This window comes from Protopterus annectens, chromosome 10.part0 (assembly GCF_019279795.1).
Source record: "Protopterus annectens isolate FY-2018-M chromosome 10.part0, PAN1.0, whole genome shotgun sequence".
Lineage (NCBI taxonomy): Eukaryota > Metazoa > Chordata > Ceratodontiformes > Protopteridae > Protopterus > Protopterus annectens.
The window spans coordinates 1,786,861,679-1,786,887,607 of NC_056744.1; the positions used below are offsets into that span (position 1 = coordinate 1,786,861,679).

General features: G+C 39.8%; 1 protein-coding gene across 1 annotated transcript in view; it reads right to left on the minus strand.

Moving 5' to 3' along the window:
* Window positions 1-25,929, minus strand: part of LOC122814500 (extracellular calcium-sensing receptor-like) — a 109,785-nt gene that overhangs the window by 23,510 nt on the left and 60,346 nt on the right. The window contains exon 3 of the mRNA XM_044087075.1: window positions 613-840. Coding sequence (XP_043943010.1) covers window positions 613-840 — 228 coding nt within the window. The remainder of the gene's footprint in view (window positions 1-612; window positions 841-25,929) is intronic.

Below are 25,929 nucleotides of genomic sequence, written 5' to 3' on the forward strand. Positions count from 1 at the left end.
GAGCAGATGTACACTGTCCACACCATATGGCTTCCATCCAGTGACTAGATTAGTTCAGGAGGGAACATACTCCAATCTCCTTGACCACTTTCAACTGGGGAGGTTACGCAGGACATGTGGGCACAACTTAGGAAACATCACATCTTGGACACACAGCATTAGAAAAACAGAATAATAAAGCAGAAAAGGAAAGAAAAATGAAAAAGAGTAATGAAATAAATAAAGTAAGAAAACAAAGGATTGAAAAAGGAAGGATTAAAGGGGGTAAGAAACTAGATGGAGAGAAAAGTAAATGTAAATAATGAAATAAATAAAAAATAAAACAAAGATTGAATGAAAAATAATGAACACAAAGCAGCCATTTCTAACAAAAAGCATGAAGTCATGAAACTAAAAGCAGAAGGCCTACTTTCAAAAATGTCACAAGTTATTGTTATTACTGCTAATGTATACGTCTAACGTATAGCTGATGGAGCAGAGTTCTTGGAAGCAGCACGGCCAGGAATGGACAAGTGAATACACAAATGAATGAATGAACAAGATATACGTGAATAATTAAAGTAGTGAATGAATGAATGAATAAACGACAACATCTGAGACAGAGCTCCTTACATCAGTAACTCCTTGGTTCCACATGATGGCAGTTTTGTTGATGACAATGCCCTGGCCAGGGTAGGTTTGAGGAGCATAGCTGCCCACTTTGGAATACTTTTCAGGAATCCCAGGAATCAACTGCCAATTCAAGATGTCATAATAAGGCTGAGGGTCTCCATTCTCATCAAAAAATATCTCCTCGCCTGCTTTATTCTCAAATCGGACATGCCTGAGATAGTGTAAAACCTGGAAAGGTACAAGAAATTCAGTTATTGATGCATCAGCAAGAAAGCTTTTTGTCTACATAACTGTGGTTACACATACGGTTTCAGCAGTTCAAAGTCCAGTGCCAGCAACGTTAAAATAAATGCTTCCATCACAGAAGATAATATATTCAAAAATTAAGTCATCTGCAACCTCAGAGAATGTATTTCTAAAATAGTTTCCTTCACTCTGTTGTTATTTTAGTGTATGCTTTTATATATACTGTAAATAGAACAGCATGGCTACATGTTCATGCATTAATTACTTGTTTGTTTTCTAATACCCACATTATCTTATTCAGAGTAATGTGTGGGCTGAAGTTTCTCCTGGCAGACAATGGGCTAAGGTATGGCTACTATTCCGGGGGGGGTACCACAGCAAGGATGTTTTGAAAGAAAACAAGCCTAGGCAAAAATGTAGACAGTCACAGGGAGGGCATGCAGACACTGCATAGAAGCCACCTCAGCCAGGAAATGAACCTAAGAACCAAGTGTTGAGAAACAGATTTATATCTAGGTAATTTTGTTTCTGTGAAAAGGGAATGGTTACAGCACCATGGGGAATGTGAATTTTACCAGCTGTGACCAATGTGTAGTTTCAGCAAACCATTGATTATTACAGAGCCAATCACTGCAGGTTAGATCTTAACATCCTGCTTTAAATGCAGTGTAAGTATTAATTCAGATAAAATGATCATGCCCTGTAGCCAGGAAACCAATTCTGGAAGACTTCAGTACTGATATGGTGAATGACATAGGCAGTTCGAGTTGCATAGTTGGGAGGTGTAGCTTGCTTGACCTGAACCTGATTGGGAACTGTTGTTAGCTTTTTGTGCTCACTATGGATTGCACTTAATGAACACCCATATTCTAACACTAGCTTGGTTATAACTGTACTTAATACTACAGCACCCAAGGCCTTAGGGTAATGACCAAATCTGTAGTTTGCCATTGGATCTGAGAACATACGTTCTGGATATTTGGGTCAGGAAAAGTGTTAAGCTGTCAACTGGTCAGACTTCCTAGTGACTCGGGTCAGATTGTGAGGGTGATAGCTTGACAGACCTAGGAAACCCCAATGTGTAAGGAAGATGGGCCTATGTGGAAGGAGTTCAACTCCCACCGCTAGAACAGCTTCTCCTATATATCAGGGGAGGTCAGAATTCTGAAGCCTATACAGACCTTCTTTAAGACCTCAGCAGCTAAGGCAGTGACAAGGAGCTGTGACCAGAAGGCCAGTAGTTGTTGCGGTTGGCATAATGGTTTAAGTGCTTACCTTACAAATCCAAGATACAGGGTTTGATTCTCACATTTGAAGGGAAATTGGCTAGACTTATGGCTTGCAAGAGCAGCTAGTATAGTATTTGAATGTGAATCTATAGTGGAAATTCACAGACTCACCAGCAGCCATAAATGTAAGGATGAGACCTTCCACAGAATGGTAGTACAGCTTTCTCTAGATCTGTCTGTTAGGTATTAGCAAGCCATTAAGGTAGCAGCTGCAGAAGTTACCTTTCAACTATCTAGATTTTTGCAGAATGTCCGCATTTTTGCCTCACGTTTTTGTTCTGCAGTTCATAAAATTTGTGGTTTTCTGTCAAATCACCTACGACTGAATTTCCTAAACAAGGACAGACAGACATTTGAGTTTCAGAATTTATATCTTTCACAGACTGAGTGGTAACACAAAACCTTTTATTCTAGCAACTTTCTAAGTTTATAAGAGCAATATTTCAAATCTGGTCCTGTTTTTGGGCCTTTGTCCCCCATTATTTTTGGTTTTGTCCAGATTTATTGTGTTAAGATGTAGAGAGATTTTGAGACAAAGTTCTAGGTGCAGGAATAGTTTGGTGATTCCATATGGGTGACATAGCGGAAGTTAAGACAACCATCAAGTAATCTTTGGAGGGCAGGATGAAAATAATTCTCTTCTCATTAGGATGTTTAGAGGGAAATTAGCTCAAACCACGTTATTTTAACTACGTTATATACTGTTTCATAAACTGTCCCCATATGCTTATTACTATATAATTCAAACACATTTATCAGTGTTCAATACATTTCACTGGCATTTATCTGTAAGATGGGTAAGTAAGTCTCAACATACTTAGTTTGTAAAAAGAAATGTCTCCTTCTTACTGAAGTTTCTTTCACAACCGTCACAGCACAGAATTACTGACTTCTTGTTCTCAGTGGCTGAATATTTATTAACTCAGAAACAATGCAATTTTTGTGTCTTCTGAAGTTACGTTTGCTTAGATTTGACTCCCCCTGTGGACCATTTCACTACACGACACTTCACCCAGCTGGACACTGCGACTGTGGATATTGTTGGGAGGTGAAATGAATAGTATGAATAACTCTTGAACCTGGAAAACATGACATGCTTTGAGGAGGCAGTTCCCAAAGCAACTGGTGATATTGATTCCATTTCTGTAGATGTAGTTTGTGGGCCAATAACACAATTCTGAGGAGGTAAAGCCATAGGAGTGGATGAGGTTTGGCTGGAAATGTTAAAGGTCCTGGTTGTGGATGGGGTGTTGTAGCTGATGTACATTTTCAAGGCTGATTGAAAGACAGGACAGGACCTCTGGACTGGCAATCTGGAGTGGTGATTCTCATTTTCTGAAAAGAGTTACAGGAGGGTATGTTTGCATTATAGAGGGATTACATTTCTTAGTCTCCATGTGAAAGCTGTAAATGAGAGTCTGTCCAATACATGAGCCTCTCTCCAGAAAAAAAAAGAAAGCAGATTCCATCCTAACTGTGGAATGATAGAGCAGTTTTGCCCTTACACGTGATACTGGATCATTTGGGAAGCTGGATAAGCCATAACACCATGTGCCCATCAATGTGGTGGTATGTGAGACTGTGCACTAGAGAATCCTAAGCCAGCTGCTGTGTGTCATTCACTTGCTGTATTTAAGGAACTAGAGTTTTTCTACCATCTGAACTTTAAGAGAAATACCTTCAAGGTGGGTGCATATGTCTCAACTGTCCAGATTTTCACAGAAGGTCCATATTTTTGTCTCATATTTTTGTCTGTTAGCATTTTTGTGGCAAACCACTGAGCATTGAAGTCGCTCAATAATGACAGACATTTAAGTCTTAGACTTCATAGCCATCAGAAAAATGCATGCTAACACAAAACTTGTTGCCTAGCTTATTTTGGTGATTTTCTAAGTTTCTAAGAGTAGTATTTAAAATCTGTCCCTGTTTTTGGGCCTTTGTCCCCTTGTTATGTTTGGCTTTATCCATATTTCTTGCACTAAGAGGTTGAGAGGTATGGGTGGGTATAAGACTTCATTAAGGGTGTATTTTGTCTTCCATTGTGAATTACATGAGCAGGAAATCAAAGCACTGTTAAGGTATGGAAATCATCCATTATGGAGAGTTGTGGGGTGCCTCTGTTGTTTGCAGACAATATTGTTCTCTTGACCTGAAGTGCCTGCAGTCATCTGCTGCAGCATGCAAAGTGTTTGGGATGAAAATCACCTCCTCCAACTCAGAGGTCATGGTTTTCCCATGGAAAAGAGTGGACTTTGCTTTACAGGTAAGAGACAACAGCTATGGCTAGTGGAGGGTTTTAAGTATTTCAGGGTCTTGCTCAAGATTAAGGGTACAAGAGCTCAGAAGCTTGACCAGCAAATGGGTGAAGTAGTGGCTGCACTGCAGGCATTGAAATAGGCTATGATGGTAAAGTGACCACTTAGTCATAGGTAAAGATCTCAGTTTAATGATCCACCTGGGTTTCCATCCTGACCTGTGGTCATGAGCTTTGGGTAGTGACATCACAGACAGTACATTCCAATCCTCAGTTAGCATCATCAGCCTCACAAAATGTCATCACAGATACTACATTTCATGTTCACGTATGGTCATGGGCCTCAGGTAGTGGCATCAAAGATATGTCGCATCCTATCCTATGGTCATGGGCTTGGCTACTTACCAAAATGCTGAGATGACAGATATAAGTAACAGAAATGGGCTTCCTAAGCAGGACTGCTAGACTCCATGTCTTTGACAGAATGAGTCACTTGGTTATGCAGGATGCTGCCAGAAGACAGACACAACTCCTCTGCATTGAGAGAAGTCAGTTGAGGTGGTAAGAGCACCTAATTAGGAAGTCCCTGGGACATAGTTATACAAGGTTACCTGGCATAACCCACTGTGGAACTCTCAACTCCCCCTGCTTTGGCTGGACATTCCTATTAGCAGGCCTGTTTTACTCCTGCAAATGATTTACATAGTTTTGGAGATATTCCCTTATACTCTGGCTTGATTTACCCTTTCACACAGTTTTTTGAATCTCCCTCATCACATCTGATTTTTGAAGCTGTCTAGTACACATAAACCACACTATATGACCAGCATACCAGTGGCAACAATAATTTAAAGAAAAAGGACACACTTCTTATATTTCTCTTTTTCTGAAGCAAAAATAAATGACCATGTGTGGTAGAATTTTGAGCTACAGTTCATTAAAGTTTACAGCCTTTAGACTTTTTCTTTGATAATGTGCTTATATTTTTCATCATTTTTGTCACTCTCTGTTTTTTAAACATTCTCTGACTGGTATCCCACATTCCTACATTATGTGCTATTTGGTATTTACATTTTATTCTAATTAGATGTCCAGACATTTAGCTGAATGTTCCTGTTTTTAATATCTGTAGGCTGAGAGGTATGGCCCCACTAGGAGGACATTCCAAGGTTAATCCAGGAAATACTGGAGAGATGATATTGCGCAATGTACCCAGGGATCCCACAGGATAAGCTGCAAACTGTGGAGGGGGATAGGGAAGCCTGGTCAGCCCTGCATCTTTTTGTATCACCATCACTCTTACCAAGACAGATCTCTAAAACAGATGTATAAGTAGATGTAAATGTGCATGTGTAGACGTGTGTATGTATATGTAGGTGTAGCTATAGACAGAGGTGTATATGAAGATGTACATGCAGATGTATACGTGTGCATAAATAGATGTATATGTAGATGTGTATATATAGATATAGATGTATATGTGACTGCAGCTGTAGATGTAGATGTAGACGTATAGATATGTAGATGTAGACATAGATTTAGATGTAGATGCATGTGTAGATGCATATATAGATGTATATGTATATGTTGATGTAGATATGTATATGTAGCTGTATGTGTAGATGTAGATATAGATGTATACGTAGATGTAGCTGAATATATGTATATGTATATTATAGATGTATAAGTAGATGTAGATGTATATATGTAGATGTAGATATATGTGCATATGTAGATGTATATTATAGATGTAGGTGTATATATGTAGATGTAGATGTATATTATTGGTGTATATGTAGATGTATATAAGTAGATGTAGATGTATATATATATATATATATATATATATATATATATATATATATGTATGGGTACCTATCAAACCATCGACAACTTAAAATAACGAAACTGACTCCACCGACAACTGAATTAACCGACAGTGCAAAAACGGACGTTTACAAGGTAAGGGGTGTAAATTCGCTACTCAAGCCTACCATGGTTTAGAAAGGGTGGCAGTGTCATGCAACCATGGTAGGCATGAGTAGCGGAGTTACACCCCTTACCTTGTAAACGTCCGTTTTTGCGCTGTTGGTTAATTCAGTTGTCGAGTCATTCGTTATTTTAAGTTGTCGATGGTTTGATAGGTACCCATATATATATATATATATATATATATATATATATATATATATATTTAGATATTTAGATGTAGATGTATATATGTAGACGTATATGTAGTTGTAGATGTAGATGTTTATATGTAGCTGTATATGTAGATGTCTGTGTTCATGTAGATGTATATTTTTATATGTATCTGTAGATGTAGATGTATATTACAGATGTATATGTAGATGTATAAGTAGATGTAGATGTATATATGTAGATGTAGCTGTAGATGTATATACTTATATCTAGATGTAGATGTATGTATAGATGTAGATGTATATGTGTATTATAGATGTATATGCATATGTATATGTAGATGTAATATATATATATATATATATATATATATATATATATATATATATATATGTATATTATAGATGTATATGTAGATGTATGTTATAGATATATATGTAGCTGTAGCTGTATATTATAGATGTATATGTAGCTGTATATATATATATATATATATATATATATATATATATATATATATATATATAGCTATAGATGTATATTATAGATGTATATGCACATGTATATTATAGATGCAACTAGATGTAGATGGATACGTAGATGTATATTATAGATGTAGATGAATATGTAGATGTATATTATAGATGTATAAGTAGATGTATATAAGTAGATGTAGTTGTATATATGTAGATGTGGATGTATATACGTAGATGTAGATGTATAGTATAGCTGTATATTAGATGTATATAAGTAGATGTAGATGTATATATGTAGATATTTAAATGTAGATGTATATATGTAGCTGTATATGTAGCTGTAGATGTAAATGTTTATATGTAGATGTATATTATAGATGTAGATGTATTTTATAGATGTATATGTAGATGTATAAGTAGATATATATTTATATGTATATGTAGATGTATATCATAGATGTATAAGTAGATGTATATATGTAGATGTGGATGTATATACGTAGATGTAGATGTATGTGTATATGTAGATGTAGATGTATATGATAGATGTTTATGTAGATGTATATACGTAGATGTAGATGTATATATATATATATATATATATATATATATATATGTATATATGTAGATGTATATGTAGCTGTAGATGTAGATGTTTATATATAGATGTTTATGTACATGTCTGTGTTTATGTAGATGTATATATGTATATGTAGATGTAGATATATATTATAGATGTGAATGTATATTATAGCTGTATATTAGATGTATATAAGTAGATGTAGATGTATATATGTAGATATTTAGCTGTAGATGTATATATGTAGATGTATATGTAGCTGTAGATGTAAATGTTTATATGTAGATGTATATGTAAATGTCTGTGTTCATGTAGATGTAGATGTGTATATGTAGCTGTAGATGTATATTATAGATGTATATGTAGATGTAGATGTAGATTTTGAGGCAATGTTACAACTGCCTCATGTACACAGACAACCCTCTCCTCCTACCACCAAACACTAATATATGCTAGAGATGCAATTATACAGCCAAACTGGAGGCAAAGCAGACAGTCAAGTGGAGAAGGGAAATACTTGCATCGCACCACCAGTCTCACATAGACCTATTAAACCAGCACCGGCAAAAAATACACATAAATACACAAAAACATACTCGGAGGCTCTAAATAAAAATCTGCAAAAGCAACAGAGACCTCCAAAGCAGACATTCAAGCAACCTCCACACCCCATCACAAACCATGAAACACATACTTCACATAATCAGTGTGCCACGCAATCACAGCCCTTAATGCAAAATAACCTACCCAGCACACTAGTAATAGGTGACTCTATAGTCAGGCACACTGACGTCCCACTAACTAGGTTGGACAAGGTGAAGGTTACTGTTAGCTGCCTGTCGGGCGCCAGGATCCGCCACATAACACAAGCACTCATGTCACTTCAGAACAAGTACAAATATGACTCTGTCATTGCCCATGTTGGTGTGAATGACCTGAGACGTACCTCCCTGGACTACATGAAAAGAGACATGGAAGAGCTCTCTGATCACATAGCCCAGGCCGGTATGGCCCTGACCCGGAGTAGCATCCTGCCCTTGCCAAGAATGATGCCATAGTATAAAGAAAAAATGATAAATTTCAACAATTGGCTAAGTTTCTGGTGTCATTCAAAAGGGATCCAGTATCAGTCTGCCTGGGATGACATGCTTGACAAGCCACGTTGCTTCGCAAGAGATGGCTTGCACCTGTCACCCTTAGGCTTTCGAATACTGGCCAAGGCTTTTGCCACCCCCATAGTGCCTTTTAGGCAAGGCTCAAAAGACAAACCCACCACCGTAAATAGCACAAGTAACCAAAAACTGAGGATAATGCTACTCAGCACCAGAAGTCTAAACCTCAAAATGCATGCACTCAAGGCACTCCTTAGTATGGAGAACATCAATATCTGTGCAGTAACAGAAACCTGGTTTAAGGCTCCAGAGAGGACCCCAGCACTACCAGGCTATAACTCATACCATACTTTTCAGCCACAGAGCCCGGACTGAAACACAAAAGACGGGGGTGTATCCATATTCATCAAGGATACCCGCACCTCCAGGTTAGTGGTGCAGCACGATGCCTCAGAGATTATCCATGTGCAACTAATAATGGGCAAAACTGCAATTCAAATTGTAGCTTGCTACAGATCACCCACCATAACCCTGGACCCCCATTTTGCGTTTCTGGAGACATTGGAAAATATGAAGGTCCTACCAAACACCCTAATATTGGATGATTTCAATTACCCAAACATTAACTGGGAGAACTTCTAAAGTACTAACTCCCTTGCCCAACGCTTCCTAGAATTTATAAACTCGAACGCCCTGGATCAACTGGGCAACACCCCCACCAGAGGTGACAACATATTGGACCTGGTCATCACCAACATGGGTGAGCAGTGTTCCACACTGGAGGTCAACCCCTCGCTGGTTAGATCAGACCATAGACTAATCACTGTGGATATCCACATTCCGCTTCCACACCCAATCAAGGAAACCACCGTGAAAACTTTTCAAAAGCAAACTTCACGTTACTCAAGACCGAGGTGGAAAGGTTCACAGCTGCCATGATAAAGGACAACGCTGTCCAGGCTGCTGAATCCCTTACAAAGGCACTCTGTGAGCACCTGCAAGAATGCATAGATCGTGCTGTCCCAAACAAAACCAAGACTCACTCCTCCAAGAAAAGGAAGCCAGTCTGGTAGATTCCTGCCATAAACAAGCTATACAATAGAAGGAGGAAACTAGTACAGAAAAGAGTAAAATCCCAAGGAGGAAATACATCCCTGATCAGTATCAGCAAGAAACTACGATCCCTCATAAAATCATCCAAGGCTAGCTTCGAAAGAAAAATTGCCAAGGACTCCAAAAATAACCACAAAGTGTTCTTCAGCTATATCAAGAACCTAAGTGGAAACTCTCAGATCTGCTCTGAGTTAGTGCAGAATGGCACAAAATACACTGAACTGACTGATATTGCCAACATTCTGGCAGACAGATTTAGTGCAAACTTCACCCCCCTCTCACCCCCTAAAGGGCCCATAACCATACCAGAAGAATGTAGAACCCCATCAGGTTAAAATAGCCCTATCCAAAGCCAAAAATACAGCTTCATTGGGACCGGACGGTGTCCCAGGCTGTGTCTTACATGAGCTCCAAAATGAACTAACCCCTCAACTAAACACACTGTCCAAACTCAGCCTCTCTACAGGCTACGCATCCATAGAGTGGCGCACAGCAGCAGTTATCCCACTCCACAAAGATGGAGCCACAACAGACCCTGGGAACTATCGCCCTATAAGCCTGACTAGCCTGGTCAGAAAGGCTATGGAGTGCATCATCATGTAACTCATTAACAGAGACATTGGGAACCTCCAAACATTGGACCCTACCCAGTTTGGCTTTGTTAAGGGCAGATCATGCCTCCTAAACCTGGTGGAATTCTTTGAGACAGTTACCAAGGCTTTAGACGAGGGAAAGGAGGTCCACACAGCCTACCTAGACTTCGCAAAGGCTTTCGACACCATTCCCCATTCTGGTATTATAGACAAGCTCACCAGCCTGAACATAAACCACTACGTCATGAGATGGGTTGCTAATTGGCTCATGGATAGAACCAGCACAGTAAGAGTTGCAGGCTCTAGGTCCGACTCTAAACCGGTTACAAGTGGCATCCCCCAGGGCTCAGTCCTGGGACCCCTCCTGTTCAGTATATACTTCTCAGAGGTACAGGCAAGCACAGGAGGACTATGGCTGACCAAGTTCACAGATGACTGCAAACTGGGGGCCATAACTGACTCTCCAGCTGATACAGACATCCTCCAGAAGGGTCTCACTGAGATGGATACCTGGTGTCAAAAGCATGGCCTCAAGCTAAATGCCAAAAAGTGCATAGTCATCCCCTTTGGAAAAAAACAAAGTACCCACGAACTACCACATACATGGTAGTCCCCTAAATACAGAAAATGTAATAAGGGATTTGGGGACCTAAGCAGATAGTAATCTCTCCTTTGATAATCATATTCCCAAGGTGGTTAGAAAATCCTTCTATGTGGCTCACCTAATCACAAAAGGGTTCACATCTAGAACAAAAGAGGTTATTGTGCCCCTCTACTCATCACTCATCAGACCCATCATAGAGTACAATGCCCCATTTGGGATGTACCTTACAAGACACCTGCAACAGCTGGAAAGACCACAGAAGTACCTCACCAAGAGGATTACTGGCCTCAAACAGATGCCCTATGCAGCCTGACTCAATAAACTCCAGCTGTACTCGGTTGCATACCGCTTACTCAGAGGTGATCTCTGCCTGACATACAAGGCCATGTCCAACCCAGAATTGATTAACATGCTCCACCTAAAAAAAAAAACAAATCCCCGAGAGCGATACGGTCAAGGGATCTAAACCTCACCACAGCGATAAATAGGATGTGCTGGAGGGATAGATTCCTGTCCCAGAGACTCCCCATGCTTTGGAACAGGATTCCAATCTACATTAGACAGAGCCCCTCACTAACACTCTTCAAGATGACGAGTGGATGGGAAATAGAAAGTTTACCTCGAGGATCACTGCAGTGGCTCTGCTGGACAGAGGCACAGGGAACTAATCTAAGGGGGTGGCAAAAGCCAAAACATTCTGGCTAGGCTTATAGATGCCCTTGAGCAGATAGCCTAGTACTTACCTATGAACCTATGAACCTATGTGTATGTATATGTAGATATATATTATAGAGATATATGTAGATGTATAAGCAGATGTAGATGTATATATGTAGATGTAGAGGTATATATGTATATGTATATTATAGATGTATATGTAGATGTGTAAGTTGATGTATATGTATATATGTAGATGTAGATGTTTATAGGTAGATGTCTGTGTTTATGTAGCTGTAGATATCTGTGTTTGTGTATATGTAAATGCACATGTAGTTGTATATGTTTTGACATCATTTAAATTTCTCCAAGTCTTTTGGGTTTCTACGGGAATGGACTCCATCCCCAAGTCAAAGTATGATTAAAGTTCATGAAATTAGTACTGTTTTAACCTTTGATATTAGCCAAAACTCCTCTTTGCAAGGCGCACAATGTGCCCGGAATGGAGTCCTTCTGTAATTCATACGGCATTGCATGTATCAGTACCATGTGTAACTATGACTGTAAATTCTTTTTTAAAAGACTCGTTGTTCCTACTACTACTGGAACTGTCTGGGTAACCTTCCACATTGCCCTCATTTCTGCCTGGAGATCCTGGTATTTTGTGACTTTGTGTCTCTCTGTACATAAGACACTGTAGTCACTGTGTGTAGCAGTTTCAATGATCAATGCTACTTTTGTCTTCTTTTCATGGACTATCTGGTTTTCTCGTATCTGTTTTCTGAACTGTTGATAATGCGTGATCCCATGTGATATAAACTTCATCATTCTCTATAATGCTTTGTGGCTCATGTTTCCAATACTTCTCAGCTAAAATCCCCAATGCAACAGTGTTGCCCATTCCATGGACCCTGATAATATCCCAGGCTGCCTCCTAAGTAGCCTGAAATTTGACATATCAGTTCAACAGTAGTCACTATTCAACCATAACCATTGCACAGGCTTCATTCCAGGTGAATGGAGGACTGAAACAGTCAACTCACCGCACAAGGGTGACCATCAATTGATCCCGGAAACTATAGACTCATGAGTCTAACTAGTGTCATGTGTGAAACCATGGAAAGAATAGTGAGAGGAATGATTAACAATGACATACAAAACCTTCAGACATTTGACCCAACCCAGTTTATTTTCACAAATGGCAGGTCTTACCTACTGAACCTCATGGATTTATTTGAGAAGCTGACCAAGGCAATGGATGGGGGCAAAACAATGCATACTGCTGACCTTGACCTGGCTAAGGCATTTGATAAAATATTACACTTGGACATTGTCAACAAACTCAAAGAATTAGATACAAACCCCTATGTAGCTCACTGGATGTCCAGCTGGCTCACAGATAGTACCTAAGAAGTTAGGGCTGGAGTGATCACCTGCAGAAAGTGGCCAGTCACCAGTGGAGTTTCATGGGGTTCTGTGCTGGGTCTGCACTTCCTTGGCATCTATTTTTCGAAAGTCAAGGCCAATGTTAATGACCTTTGGCTTACCAAGTTTGCAGATGATTGCAAGCTAGGAGCAATCATAGAATCCCACCCCCAAGATACTAACATCTTACAGGAAGGTATAACACAGACAAGCAACTGGTGCCAAAGCCACTGCTTAAAACTCAGTGCCAAAAATGCATAACAGTACCTTTTGGGAAGTTGGCCACCCAAGGAAACTACCTCATTAATAAACCACCCCCTAAAACTAGACACAGTAGTCAGGGATTTTCAGGGATTTGGGGACTCACATAGATAGTAACCTAGGTTTTGACCACCATGTGTCTAAATTGGCAAGGAAATCATTCTGCGTCACTAAACTTATAAGCAAGGGCAGGGCATCTACATCTGGGGAAATCATCATGCCTCTGTAGTCAGCCCTCATCAGACCATTCGAGTATAATGGCCCCTTCAATATGTACCTGACCAGGCACATGCACAACTGGAACGTCCACAGGAGTTCCTCACAAAAAGAATACAGGGCATATTACAGGACATAAACACAATGTCCTATACAAATCACCTCAAAGTCCTACCTCTGTACTTTACAGACTGCTGAGACGCAATTTATATCTGGTATAAAGTGCATCCTTGGATCCCACTTTGATGGACGTTTGCATATCCACAAAATGAACAACATCAAAACTACTAGCTCTAACAATTTAAACTTTGCTTGTGACTTCAATTAGAAATTTTGGAGGGGCAGGTATGTATCTCAGAGTATTCCCCTTCTCTGGAATAGGGCTCCCCCATCCATGTGAAGCAAAGTTCTTCCCCGACCCTATTCAAGCATAAGCTGGACTAGTGGATAGGAAACTGGAAATTCTCCCCTGGTATGACACCTATGATTCTGATGGACAGAGTTAGCCATTAAATCATGCCCCAATTAACATACACCATTTAAAATAACCTCTAAGGCATAACTTGAGGGATACATTTGGACTGCATGGCTAGGCTTATAAAGGCCCCAGTGGTCATTAGCTCAATATACACATATGATTCTACTGTAGAGGTTTACAAAAAGGCTTGAATAATGAACTCACAGTAGGAATGGCACAGAGAAAAACTGTTTGCTTTATACATGTACTTGACAAATACTAGGAATGATTTGTTTGCTTGCTAGTTTGCATTTGTTGATTATGTGTGCTCTGCTGGTCACTGGCCATTTACACCTTGACCTTGAAAGAAAAGCTTTAAGACTTGCTGATTTGTATAGTAAACAGAAAACACTATATCCATATTACCAAAAAAATGGTCGTTAGGAAATATGTAAAAGGTAAAACAAGAAGAAAAAAATCATAAAATAGCATGTTTTCTGACAGCTTTAACAGAGTAATTCAATAAAATAAGATCCCTAAATTCAGTATATTACAGTCCAGTGCACATGGGTCCACAGCAGGATTGCCTACTAGCAAGCAGGCACGCAGGCGTTGACTTATTAGTAGATAAGATGGGCCATGGGGTAACCACAGGTAGTAAGTCTGCTTCCAGAAAACAATGCTGTATGTAGAGGGGTCTCATGAATTATTGGGTACTCAAGATTTTTCCTACTGAATTCCATGTTTGCCTTTAGTCAGTGCATTTTGTAATGCTCATTCATGCTCATTTTGGACAGTAGGTGGTGCTGTAACCTTCCCAGTGATTCTAATTAGAAAATTATTTTTTCCAATCACTCAGTGATGTGCTGTTTATCAGGTCTCATGTTATGCAGAGGGGTATTTATTTATAACTGACACTGAAACATATTTTCTTCATATTTGACAAAGAAATGTCTGTAAACTAAATTGCAGGCTAACAGATTTTACTTCCACACACCATTATTAGTTCTTATGTTCCTGATCACGCAGATCTATACACTCACATTTGGGTTAAATCAGTAACTCATAAACAATACTGTAACTTTAATTGTGAAAATTTAAATTTGATTCTTACAGTTTTCATTGTGTCCCTACTTACATTACTTAATCACACCAAAGCCTGCCACATCACAGTAAAAATATGTAGCTATGTATGCACTCACACACTTACATGTTTTGCATTTATCTGTTTGTTTTTTTTATTTTATTTTGTTTGCATTGCGTTAACCAGGTTGGCTTTTGTGTTAACCACATTGGCTTTTTGACCCTTTACAGAGGGGACCCAGGGAGAAAAGTTCAAAACTGAATATTTCAGAAATGAGAAAAATGAGAATACATAAAACATAACGAGCTCCTGTACGCAGTAAATAACACAAACTTTCATAAGACATATGTAGAGGATTCATAGGTATTTCAAGGCAATTAACCATACGCATGTCATGATGCTGTAGTGGCTAGTCGTGCATATTGCGGTACGCATGTTATGATGCTGTGGTGGCTAGTCGTGCATATTGCGGTATGCTCACTATCATTTTTTTTTTTTGCTGTCTTGTGGATATGCACTGCAGATATCTATACATGACATAAACTTGACCCACCAGGGCAGGGACACTTAATGATGTGAAAAGGGCACATTTTTGTTTTTCGTTCTTTCTTTAGAACATACTCTGATTAAAGCATATATGTGATATGAGCTGGTTAATTCCATTGTAAGGGCTTTTCTGGTACCAGCACAGTAACAGGAACCAGTGATCACAGAGAACTATAACCCCCCTGTAACAACATCACTTGGTCTTTTGGGCCCACAGCTATGCAAGATCCAATGTTCTAAATAATTGCCAACCAATTGCAATAATCCAATTGAATTTTGAGCTGTGATATGTTCTGCTCACACCCCCTTCCCCACCAAGCCACACAAAAGATCACTTTTCTGTTATCAACCTGATAATGCCCTTTGCTTTTATCCGCTGACAATTACCCCTCAATAGCCACTTCTGGTGATCACCTGTGATTGGCAAAAGTGGTAAAAAAAGCGATAGTAATGTATGTCGACTTGTTGATACTAAAGTGCAACCCCAACCCAATCAAAGTGAAAGTAAATAAAACGTAGTATTCTGCAGGGGGTAGTGTCTGCAGTACTGCTACTGCTGAATGCCTACCATAGATCTTGACCTCCAATGCACAGATCAGGGATAAAGCCAAAACTAATGAGGGCCAAACAATCAAAATTAGGGACATGTTTTATATATTGCTCTTATATACTTACAAAGTTGCTGGTACAACAGGTTTTGCATTAGCAATAATTTTTCAGAAGGATATGAAGTCTGAAACTCAACTATCTGGCATTATTTAATGGCTTTAATCCTCAAGTACTTACCAGAAAACCATGCATTTTACAAAGAACAGAAAAAACAGTGGTGGGTGGTGACTTTAAAGCAAGGGGGACTGCAGGAAGTAAATTAATGGGTGAGGCCAAATCCAGTGAGATGGGGCTTTATTACAGCAGGTCAATGATGATTACCTGTGATCAAAGAACAAATTAGGTCATTCGCTTTCATCCACAGACCACCTCTGTATATACCTACTCATTATAGCCACTTTGACAACAAACACGTTAGATGCCTACTTGCAATAAGCCAAGCTAGCCTTAGGTAAAATGGAGCTGCAGACAAAGGATTCCATGGGTCCCCATTACCCACCAGTCTTCCTTCCACAACCCCAGTGCCCTCCCTTGTTTTCCCTCCATCCTGACCCCACACCATCTACATACATTACTTCTCTCTTGCTTTTTCATAGTTTGTCTCTTGTTTTAGCTCCCCCATGCTTTTAACACTCTGTAACTGACAAAGACTATACTGTAATATAAGCCCCAAGGAAGTAACTGAATTAAGCTGGTGGTCTGGGGAACACTAGGCCCTCAGAAATCAGACATTTTTAGATGATCTAAGATGCATCATAGAGCTGTTTGACAAACTTTTGATAATGATGGTCTGAACAAAAAATCATGAGTAAGGAGATATATTCAGTCTTTATTTGTCTAAAGCACGATACTCATAACTAAGGAAATAAAAAATTCTCCAATAAACTGAGAAGATAAATGCAAGGATACATAAATCCTATCTGGGAATAAGGCCTGCCTGCTTTCATACCTTTACAAAAAGACATAGTTATTGTCTGTGTATTCTTCTGCTGTTAAACTGAGATGAAAAGTGAAAGAACATATGGCCAGAGACATATATTATATAGTTGATGGTCTGGGATAATAAATCATAGCACATGGATAAAACTCACTCAGAGACAGGAAGTACATGCAGACTCCACAGAGAAGGAAAGAAGAGCCAAAAACTCAGTAGGAGAACCAAGCAGTATTAGATGGCAACACAACTCGATGTAACACTCTGCTGATGGTCTGCTGCTATCACACACATCCTGCCCAGACAGCTAGCAACATGCACTTATTGAGTACAATGAAAAATGCAAGAAAATGATGCATGCTATGTTTGAATTGCTTATTCTGAACAAATGACAACACTGTTAATCACTTTTATCCACAGACATCCTCTGTACCCAGCCATTAAAGCCAACTTTACTGACTGTATACACCTCAGATATTATAATGTAATAAAATAAAAACAATTGGCCAAAGTAATTTATTTTAACCCCCCCATCTCCACACACACACACACACACACACACACACACACACACACACACACACACACACGCACATTAGAGTCACTTGTATGACTGTGACTGTACACCTCAGATGTTTGGTTGCAATCAGATGACTGTATAAATAAATAACTGCCAGACAGGACTTTATCATCTTCTCAGTTTGCTGCTGTCAGAACACAGTGCAAATGACTGCAAACTCCCCAACCACATACATATCAGCTTCTAATTATCACTCAGTTGTTGTTGTGTCTTTCAGCTTTTCCCGGTTAGGGGTCGCCACAGTGGAACTCCGGTCCGCTAATGATTGGCAGTAGATTTTTACGTTCCAAGTTGCCGGCTCTGGCACACAACCTTCAACGAAGGTATGCCCATTCACGCATGTCTCCACACAGAAGACGCTCTAGCTGAGAATCGAACAGGACAACGTCTTACTGTGAGGTGACAACGCTACCGCAGCACCACCACAGCAGTCTCATTACCACTCAGTAAGAATGCTAAAAATAATAGCAATCGATGGACCAAAATCAGTAATAGCTATTGTTTTTATATACTTAGAAACTTTCTAGAATAACAGGCTTTTCATTAGTATGTTTTTTATGAAGACGACTAGGTCTGAAACTTAAATGTCTGTCATTATTGTTTACTGACTGCAGTCCTTAGTCATTTACCCAAAAGACCACAAACTTTACAAGGAATAGGCAAAAATATGACATTAAAAATTAGGAATATTCTGCAAAAACTGGGAAAGCTGAGAACATCTATGCCCCAACTTATACACACACAAACTCTCACACACAGATGTGAATATCGATTACAGCTTAGACAATAGGCAAACTGTACATCAGTACCCTGATTGGAGAATGAGCATTCTCCAGCAGGGTATTAATGTACAAGTAATGTCCGCTGAGGAGAACAAGTCCTCCGCTGAGGAGAACAAGTCCGCCACTTCATGGCAGCATATCAAGCCGCCATGGAGGTCGGACTGAGAAAATGGAACAGACGCCATTATTTTACACTTGCTAGGCAGTGCTTTTGCTATTTAGCTAGTGTAAAATATAAAATAGAAGACAATTTTAAAAATAAAGGTAGGTGTGTGTGTGTGTGTGTGTGTGTGTGTGTGTGTGTGTGTGTGTGTGTGTGTGTGTGTGTGTGTGTGTGTGTGTGTATATATGTGTGTTTTATGACTGTAACCACAAAACTGGACCAGCTGCAGTAGTTGAACCCGTTTATTCACAATGCAAAGGTACAAAAAGAATAAAAACGTCGCCAATAAAAACTTCAAGAAATATACTTCATGTGTTAAGCGTTTTCTTCCCATAAAATATGGGACTTCATCAGAACAAACTGAACTACATACCCAGCCACTTAAATACATTTCCCCCACCCTTAATCACATTCCACATTAATTAATATTTTAAAGGGATACAGACTGTCATACATACTTACTAAGAAAGTTCAAAACCCAAATGTTAGTTAAAAACAACAATGAATGAAATGAATGGAGCATAAAATTGCCTGCACATCCTTAATGTGTTATACATTATGTTATTTACCCCATAATGTTCCTTATTTTTAACACACTGGAAATGCTTAATTTTCATTAATACCTGGATAATATGTAGCATCCAACTGCAACTGCCATCTTAACTCACATAAATCCAGGAATACATCCAGCATTTTCAATTGTGCATCTTTAATTATTTATTGTAAAACAAAAAACGTATGACTAGGGAATTCCTTCTGATGTCTGATAAGTGCATCAGTTATTTTACATTTTTTCATATCTGTTAGATGCTCATACATCCTATCCCTTAAGCATCTACTGGTTTTCCCTATATAAAATGTAGTACAGCCCTGGCACTTAGCCATATAGACCACATTGGTAGTATTACAATTGTAATGTCCCTTAAAAATATTCTTTTCCCATTTAAAAAAGGAAACATTTCCACTGTTTCCAAAATATAAGGACAGTATGGGCACATACCATGTTTACAATTTCCTAACTTCCTATTTCCATGTCCACTATTGTGGGAGCCTTCCAATATATATTTTAAGGATCTATCCTTCCTATATACTACTACTGGTTCATTGCCAACCTTATGGCCCACCAGTTGTTCAAACTGTAGAATTTCCAAGTTGTTTCTTATAATTTCAACCATATGATGTGAATGCAAGTTATAAGGTGTGGTGAAACTCACTCCTTCCCTAATCCTACTTTCTCTTGTCCACATTACTAAACCTCCATTTCCTTTCCCTCCTAATAATGGTTGATACACACCCTCCTGTCATTTTTTTACAATCTCATCTTTGATTTTGTTTAAATGTGTCTCAGGATAACCTCTCTTAACAAATATTCCCATAATGAGTTCTATCTTCATCACAAAATCACTATCCCTAGTGACCATCCTGGCTGCCCATACCATTTGTCCCTTAACAATGGACTTTTTCTGATGGTACAGGTGCCAGCTTCCAAATTCCAAATAGGAATTCAAAAACGTTGGTTTCCTATATACCATAGAATACAAGCTTGTTCCATCACAAATTCTCAGGTCCACATCCAGATATGATATATTATTTTTACTGTAAATGTATGTAAACTTCAGGAAATCCCCTGTCGAGTTTATATAATCTAAAAAACTTTTTAATTGGGCCTCTGTTCCTTTCCACAATAAGAAGACATCATCCAAAAACCTGGTGTAATACTCAATACATTGCCAATACTCGCTTACCATCACTATTTCTTGCCCCCAGTATGACATAACATATTTGCAAAAATTGGGGCACATGCGGCCCCCATTGCCATACCTGTGACTTGTCTGTAGTATTGGCCCTCAAAATACACAAAATTATTTTTAAAACCACTTCCATTAGGATAATGTATTTGTTAATTTGGTCTTGATCATAGATTCCTGTTTTGAATAGTTGCACCTCTAACCACTTGAGACCTTGCTCATGGGGTGTCATGGAAAACAAATTACATACGTCAATGATGACTAATATCACTTCTTCCTTTACTCGAATTTTGTTTAAGTTTTCTAAAAATTGCCATGAGTCTTTACATATGTAAGAAAATACTTTCAACCCTTTTTGCATCTGTATATCCAAACACTTGCTAATGAAACATGTTTTTGATATCTTTCCATCAACTATGGGCCTAAATTTCACATCTCTTAACCCCTTATGGATCTTAGGTATTCCAAAAATATTGGATACCATTGGGTAATCATTCTTCATGTATTCATATTCTTCCTCATTTATTTGCTGATACAACATGTCTTCAAGCAGTGAATCCACTTTTTCATTCATAATGTGTATTTCGTTAATAGAACTTTCTACATATGACCCATCCAGTAGCAGTATATTAATTCTATTGGAGTAGTCCCCCCTATCCATTATTACTATACCATTCCCTTTGTTGGGCTTCATTATACGTATACCCCTGTCATTTATTAAATCATTCAACACTATTTGCTCATCTTTACTGATGTTCATGTTAATAATTCCAGGTTCTATCCTAAATGCCTTTCTAATGTCCCTCTCACATTTTTTCTCATACATTCCTGTCACATTATTAATAGGTGGGTTGACAGTGCTTGGCTTTTTTAACTTAAAAACATTCTTGTTATAGTTAGACCCCCCCCCCCCATTTGTGTCATTAAACAATAACTGCAGATTCAGTTTACGAGTAAACATTTTTAAATCAATTATGGCATTAGCTATATTACCCCTCCTACCTGGAACAATCGTGAGCCCTTTGGCCAACAAATTTGCATGCTTATACTCTATATTTTTACTGGATTAATTATAAACCTTGAAGTCTGCTGCTGAATTTGTAACTATATATGGTTTATCAGACCTTTTAGTTGTCATCCCTCCATAATCCAATATGGCATCCAAACTTTTTAAACTTTTTAGTTGGTCCATCAACACACTTATTTCTTCATTGACATCATCAAATGCGTCACTATTAAGATATACACTCATATTATGAAGATTTCACTGTTGTCATAACCATCTTCTGTTTCATTACCAATTACTTCATTTAAAGTAATATCTTGCATAATGTCCACATTTGATATATTGACTACTTATTCCATCTATATCAGTTGTTAAAACAACATTCCTATCTAAACTACTTTTTGTTGCCCTATGATTATCTTCATTAAAAGGACTGACTGGTTTGGATTTGCAGTGTTACACCATTGTCTCCAGCATATTGTACTTCAACATTCCTGAAGTCCCATATTTTATGGGAAGAAAGTGCTTAACACATGAAGTATATAGGTTCATAGGTTCATGGGTTCATAGGTTCATACTAGGCTATCTGCCCTAGGGCATTTACAAGCCTAGCCAGAGTGTGTTTGGCTTTCATCACCCATTTTAAAATTAATTTTGCTATGCCCTTTTTCGAGGTTAGTATACTGTGCATCTGTCTAACAGTGACACAGAAGTGATACCCGGAGTAAATCTACGATCTCCCATCCACTCATCAAGATTCCTCTTGAAGAGAGTCAATGAGGGACTCTGCCTAACCTGGACTGGGATTTTATTCCAGAGTGAAGGGAGCCTCTGGGTTATGAATCTGTCCCTCCAGCATATCCTATTTATTTCAGTGCTGTGGTTCAAGTCTCTCGAGCGCGTAGCTCGATGGGATTTGGATTTTCTGAGGTGCAGCATGTCCATTAATTCCGGGTTGGACATGGATTTATACGTCAGGCACAGATCGCCTCTGAGCAGGCGGTATGCCACTGAGTAGAGCTGGAGTTTCTTTAACCGGGCAGCATATGGCATCTGTTTGAGCCCTTTGATCCTCTTGGTGAGGTACTTTTGGGGTCTTTCTAGTTGCTGCAGGTGTCTGGTAAGGTACATCCCAAAAGGGGCATTGTACTCAATTATGGGCCTGATGAGGAATGAGTAAAGTGGCATGATGACCTCCCCTGATCTAGATGTGAATCCCTTCATGATTAGGTGGGTTATATAAAATGATTTTCTAACCACTTTGGCCACGTGGTTGTCGGATGAGAGATTGCTATCAACTTGGGTCCCCAGGTCCCTAATTACGTCTTCCGTACTTAATGGATTACCATCTATGTGGTAATTTGTGGGCACTTTGTTTTTCCCGAAGGGGATGACTATACACTTTTTGGCGTTTAGCTTGAGGCCATGGCTCTGGCACCAGTTGTCTGTTTCTATGAGGCCCTTTTGTAGGATGCTTGTGTCGGCTGGAGAGTCGATTATGGCGCCCAGTTTGCAGCCATCTGCGAACTTGGTCAGCCACAGTCCTTCCATGTTGGCCTGTACCTCCTAGAAATATATACCGAACAAGAGAGGTCCCAGGACTGAGCCTTGTGGGACACCACTTGTAACTGGTTTGGAGTCTGACATGGCTCCAGCAATTCTAACCATGTGGGTTCTGTCCTTGAGCCAGTTGCAACCAATCTAGTGACATAGGGGTCTATGTTTAAGCTGGTGAGCTTATCTATAATGCCCGAGTGGGGTATTGTATCAAAGGCTTTTGCGAGGTCCAGGTAGGCTGTGTGGACCACCTTCCCCTCGTCAATGGCCTTGGTGACTGTTTCAAAGAAATCAACCAGGTTTAAGAGGCAGGATCTGCCCTTAACAAAGCCGAACTGGGTAGGATCCAGTGTCTGTAGGTCCCCAATATCTTTATTTATGAGGTCCATGATGATTCTTTCCATAGCTTTGCAGACCAACATAGTCAGGCTTATGGGGCGATAGTTTCCAGGATCCATTGAGGCACCACCTTTGTGGAGTGGGACCACTGTTGCTGTACGCCACTCTTTGGGTACATATCCTGTAGTAAGGCTGAGATTGAACAGTAGTTTTATGTTTGGGTTTAGTTCTTCTTGGAGTTCATGTAGGACGCAGCCCGGGACACTGTCTGGTCCCATTGATGCTGTGTTTTTTGCTTTGGAGAAGGCGGCTCTTACCTGAGCATCTGAGATGTCAGGGGGGCAGCACTCTGCTGGGATAGATATTTGCCCTTTTGGTGGGGAAGGGGGGGGGGGGTTTGCGCTGAACCTGTCAGTTAGGATGTTGGCAATGTCTGTGGGTTTGGTTTTTTTTTGTCATTTTGGACTAATTCTGAGCATATCTGGGAATTCCCACCCAGGTTTCTAACATAATTAAAGAAAGCCTTGTGATTATCCTTAGTGTCCTGTGCAACTTTTCTCTCGAAGCTGGCCTTAGATGATTTTATGAGTGCCCGTAGTTTTTTGCTGATACTGATCAGAGATGCCTTCCCTTTTTGGGATTTTGCTCTATCATGTAGTAGCTTCCTCCTTCTATTGTATAGTTTGTTTATGGCTGGGGTCCACCAGACAGGACGCCTGCCTTTGGAAGATTGGGTCTTGGTTTTGTATGGGATTGCATGATCCATGCATTCCTGAAGGTGTTCACAGAATGCATTTATAAAGGATTCTGCGGTCTGGGCCGTATTTTCCACAGGCTTGGGGGCTTTGAAGGATTCCACCTCGGTTTTGAGGAGTGTGAAATTTGCTTTAGAGAAGTTTTTCACTGTGGTTTTCTGGGCAGAGGCTGGGGTTGGGATGTGAATATCTAGTGAGATTAGTTTATGGTCTGATCTTACCAGTGAGGAATACACTTCTGGAGCATAGAGTCCCCATGTTGGTGATGATCAGGTCCAGTATGTTTTCCCCTCTTGTGGGAGTGGTAACAAGCTGTTCCATAGCATTTGAGTTTATAAATTCTAGGAACCTTTGGGCTAGGGTGTTGGAGCTAGAGTAATGCTCCCAGTCTATGTTTGGGTAGTTGAAGTCGCCCAATATAATGGTGTTTGGAGAGACCTTCATATTTTCCAGTGTTCTCAGGAAGGCTGAGTGGGGTTCCTGGGTTTGGGAGGGTGGTCTGTAGCAGGATATAAACTGGAAGGCAGTTTTACCCACTGTTAATTGCACATGGATAGTTTCTGATGCTTCGTGCTGTGCCACCAACCTGGAGGTGTGGGTATCTTTGACGAATATTGATACTCCCCTCCTTTTGTGGTTCGGTCCAAGTTTTGGGGCCGAAAAACATGGTATGAGGTATAACCTGGTAGTGCTGGGGTGCTCTTGGGAGCCTTGAACCAGGTTTCTGTTACTGCACAGATATCGATGTTCTCCATGCTAAGGAGAGTTTCGAGTGCGTGCATCTTGAGGTTTAGACTTCTGGCATTGAGTAGCATTACTCTTAGTTTCTTATCCCTTGTGATACCTATGGAAGTGGGTTTGTCTTTTGAGCCTTGCCTAAAAAAGGCACTATGGGGGTGGCAAGAGCCTTTGCCAATATCTGAAAGCCCAGGGGTGACAGGTGCAAGCCGTCCCTAGCGAAGCATCGTGGCTTGTCGAGCATGTCATCCCAGGCTGACAGGCATTGGATCCCCTTTGAATGACACCAATACTTAAGCCAATTGTTGAAATTGATCATCTTGTCTTCATATTGTGGCATCATTCTTGGTGAGGTAAGATGCTACTCAAGGTCAGGGTCATACCGGCCTGGGCTACATACTCAGAGAGCTCCTCTATGTCTCTTTTCATGTAGTCCAGGGAGGTACGTCTCAGGTCATTCACACCAGCATGGACAATGACTGAGTCATATTTGTACTTGCCTTGGAGTGACCTGAGTGCTTGTGTTATGTGGCGGATCCTAGCGCCCGACAGGCAGCTCGCCGTGACCTTCTCCTTGTTCAGCCTGGTGAGCGGGACGTCAGTGTGCCTGACGGTAGAGTCACCTATTACAAGTGTATCAGGTGTGTTGCTTAGCCTTAAGGGCTGTGACTGTTCGGCACACTGGCTTTGTGAGCTATGTGTTGCACGTGTTTTGTTTTGGGGTAGCGGTTGCTTGGGTGTCTGCTTTGGAGGTCTCTGTTGCTTAGGCAGATTTTTATTTAGAGTCTCCGAGTATGTTTTTGTGTGTTTATGTGTTTGGTTTGCTGTCATGGTAGGTCTATGTGAGACTGGAATTCTAGTGAGTGTGGTTTCCTTCTCCTCCTGACTGGTTACGCCAGTACTGAGTTGAGAGAGCTTAGCTTCCAGTTTGGCTATATGGTTGCATCTCTCACATGTGTTGGAATTTGTTGGGAGGAGGAGAGGGTTGTCTGTGTACATGAGGCAGTTGTAACATTGCCTCAAGATTCCCAGATTCACCAGCTGGACCAGA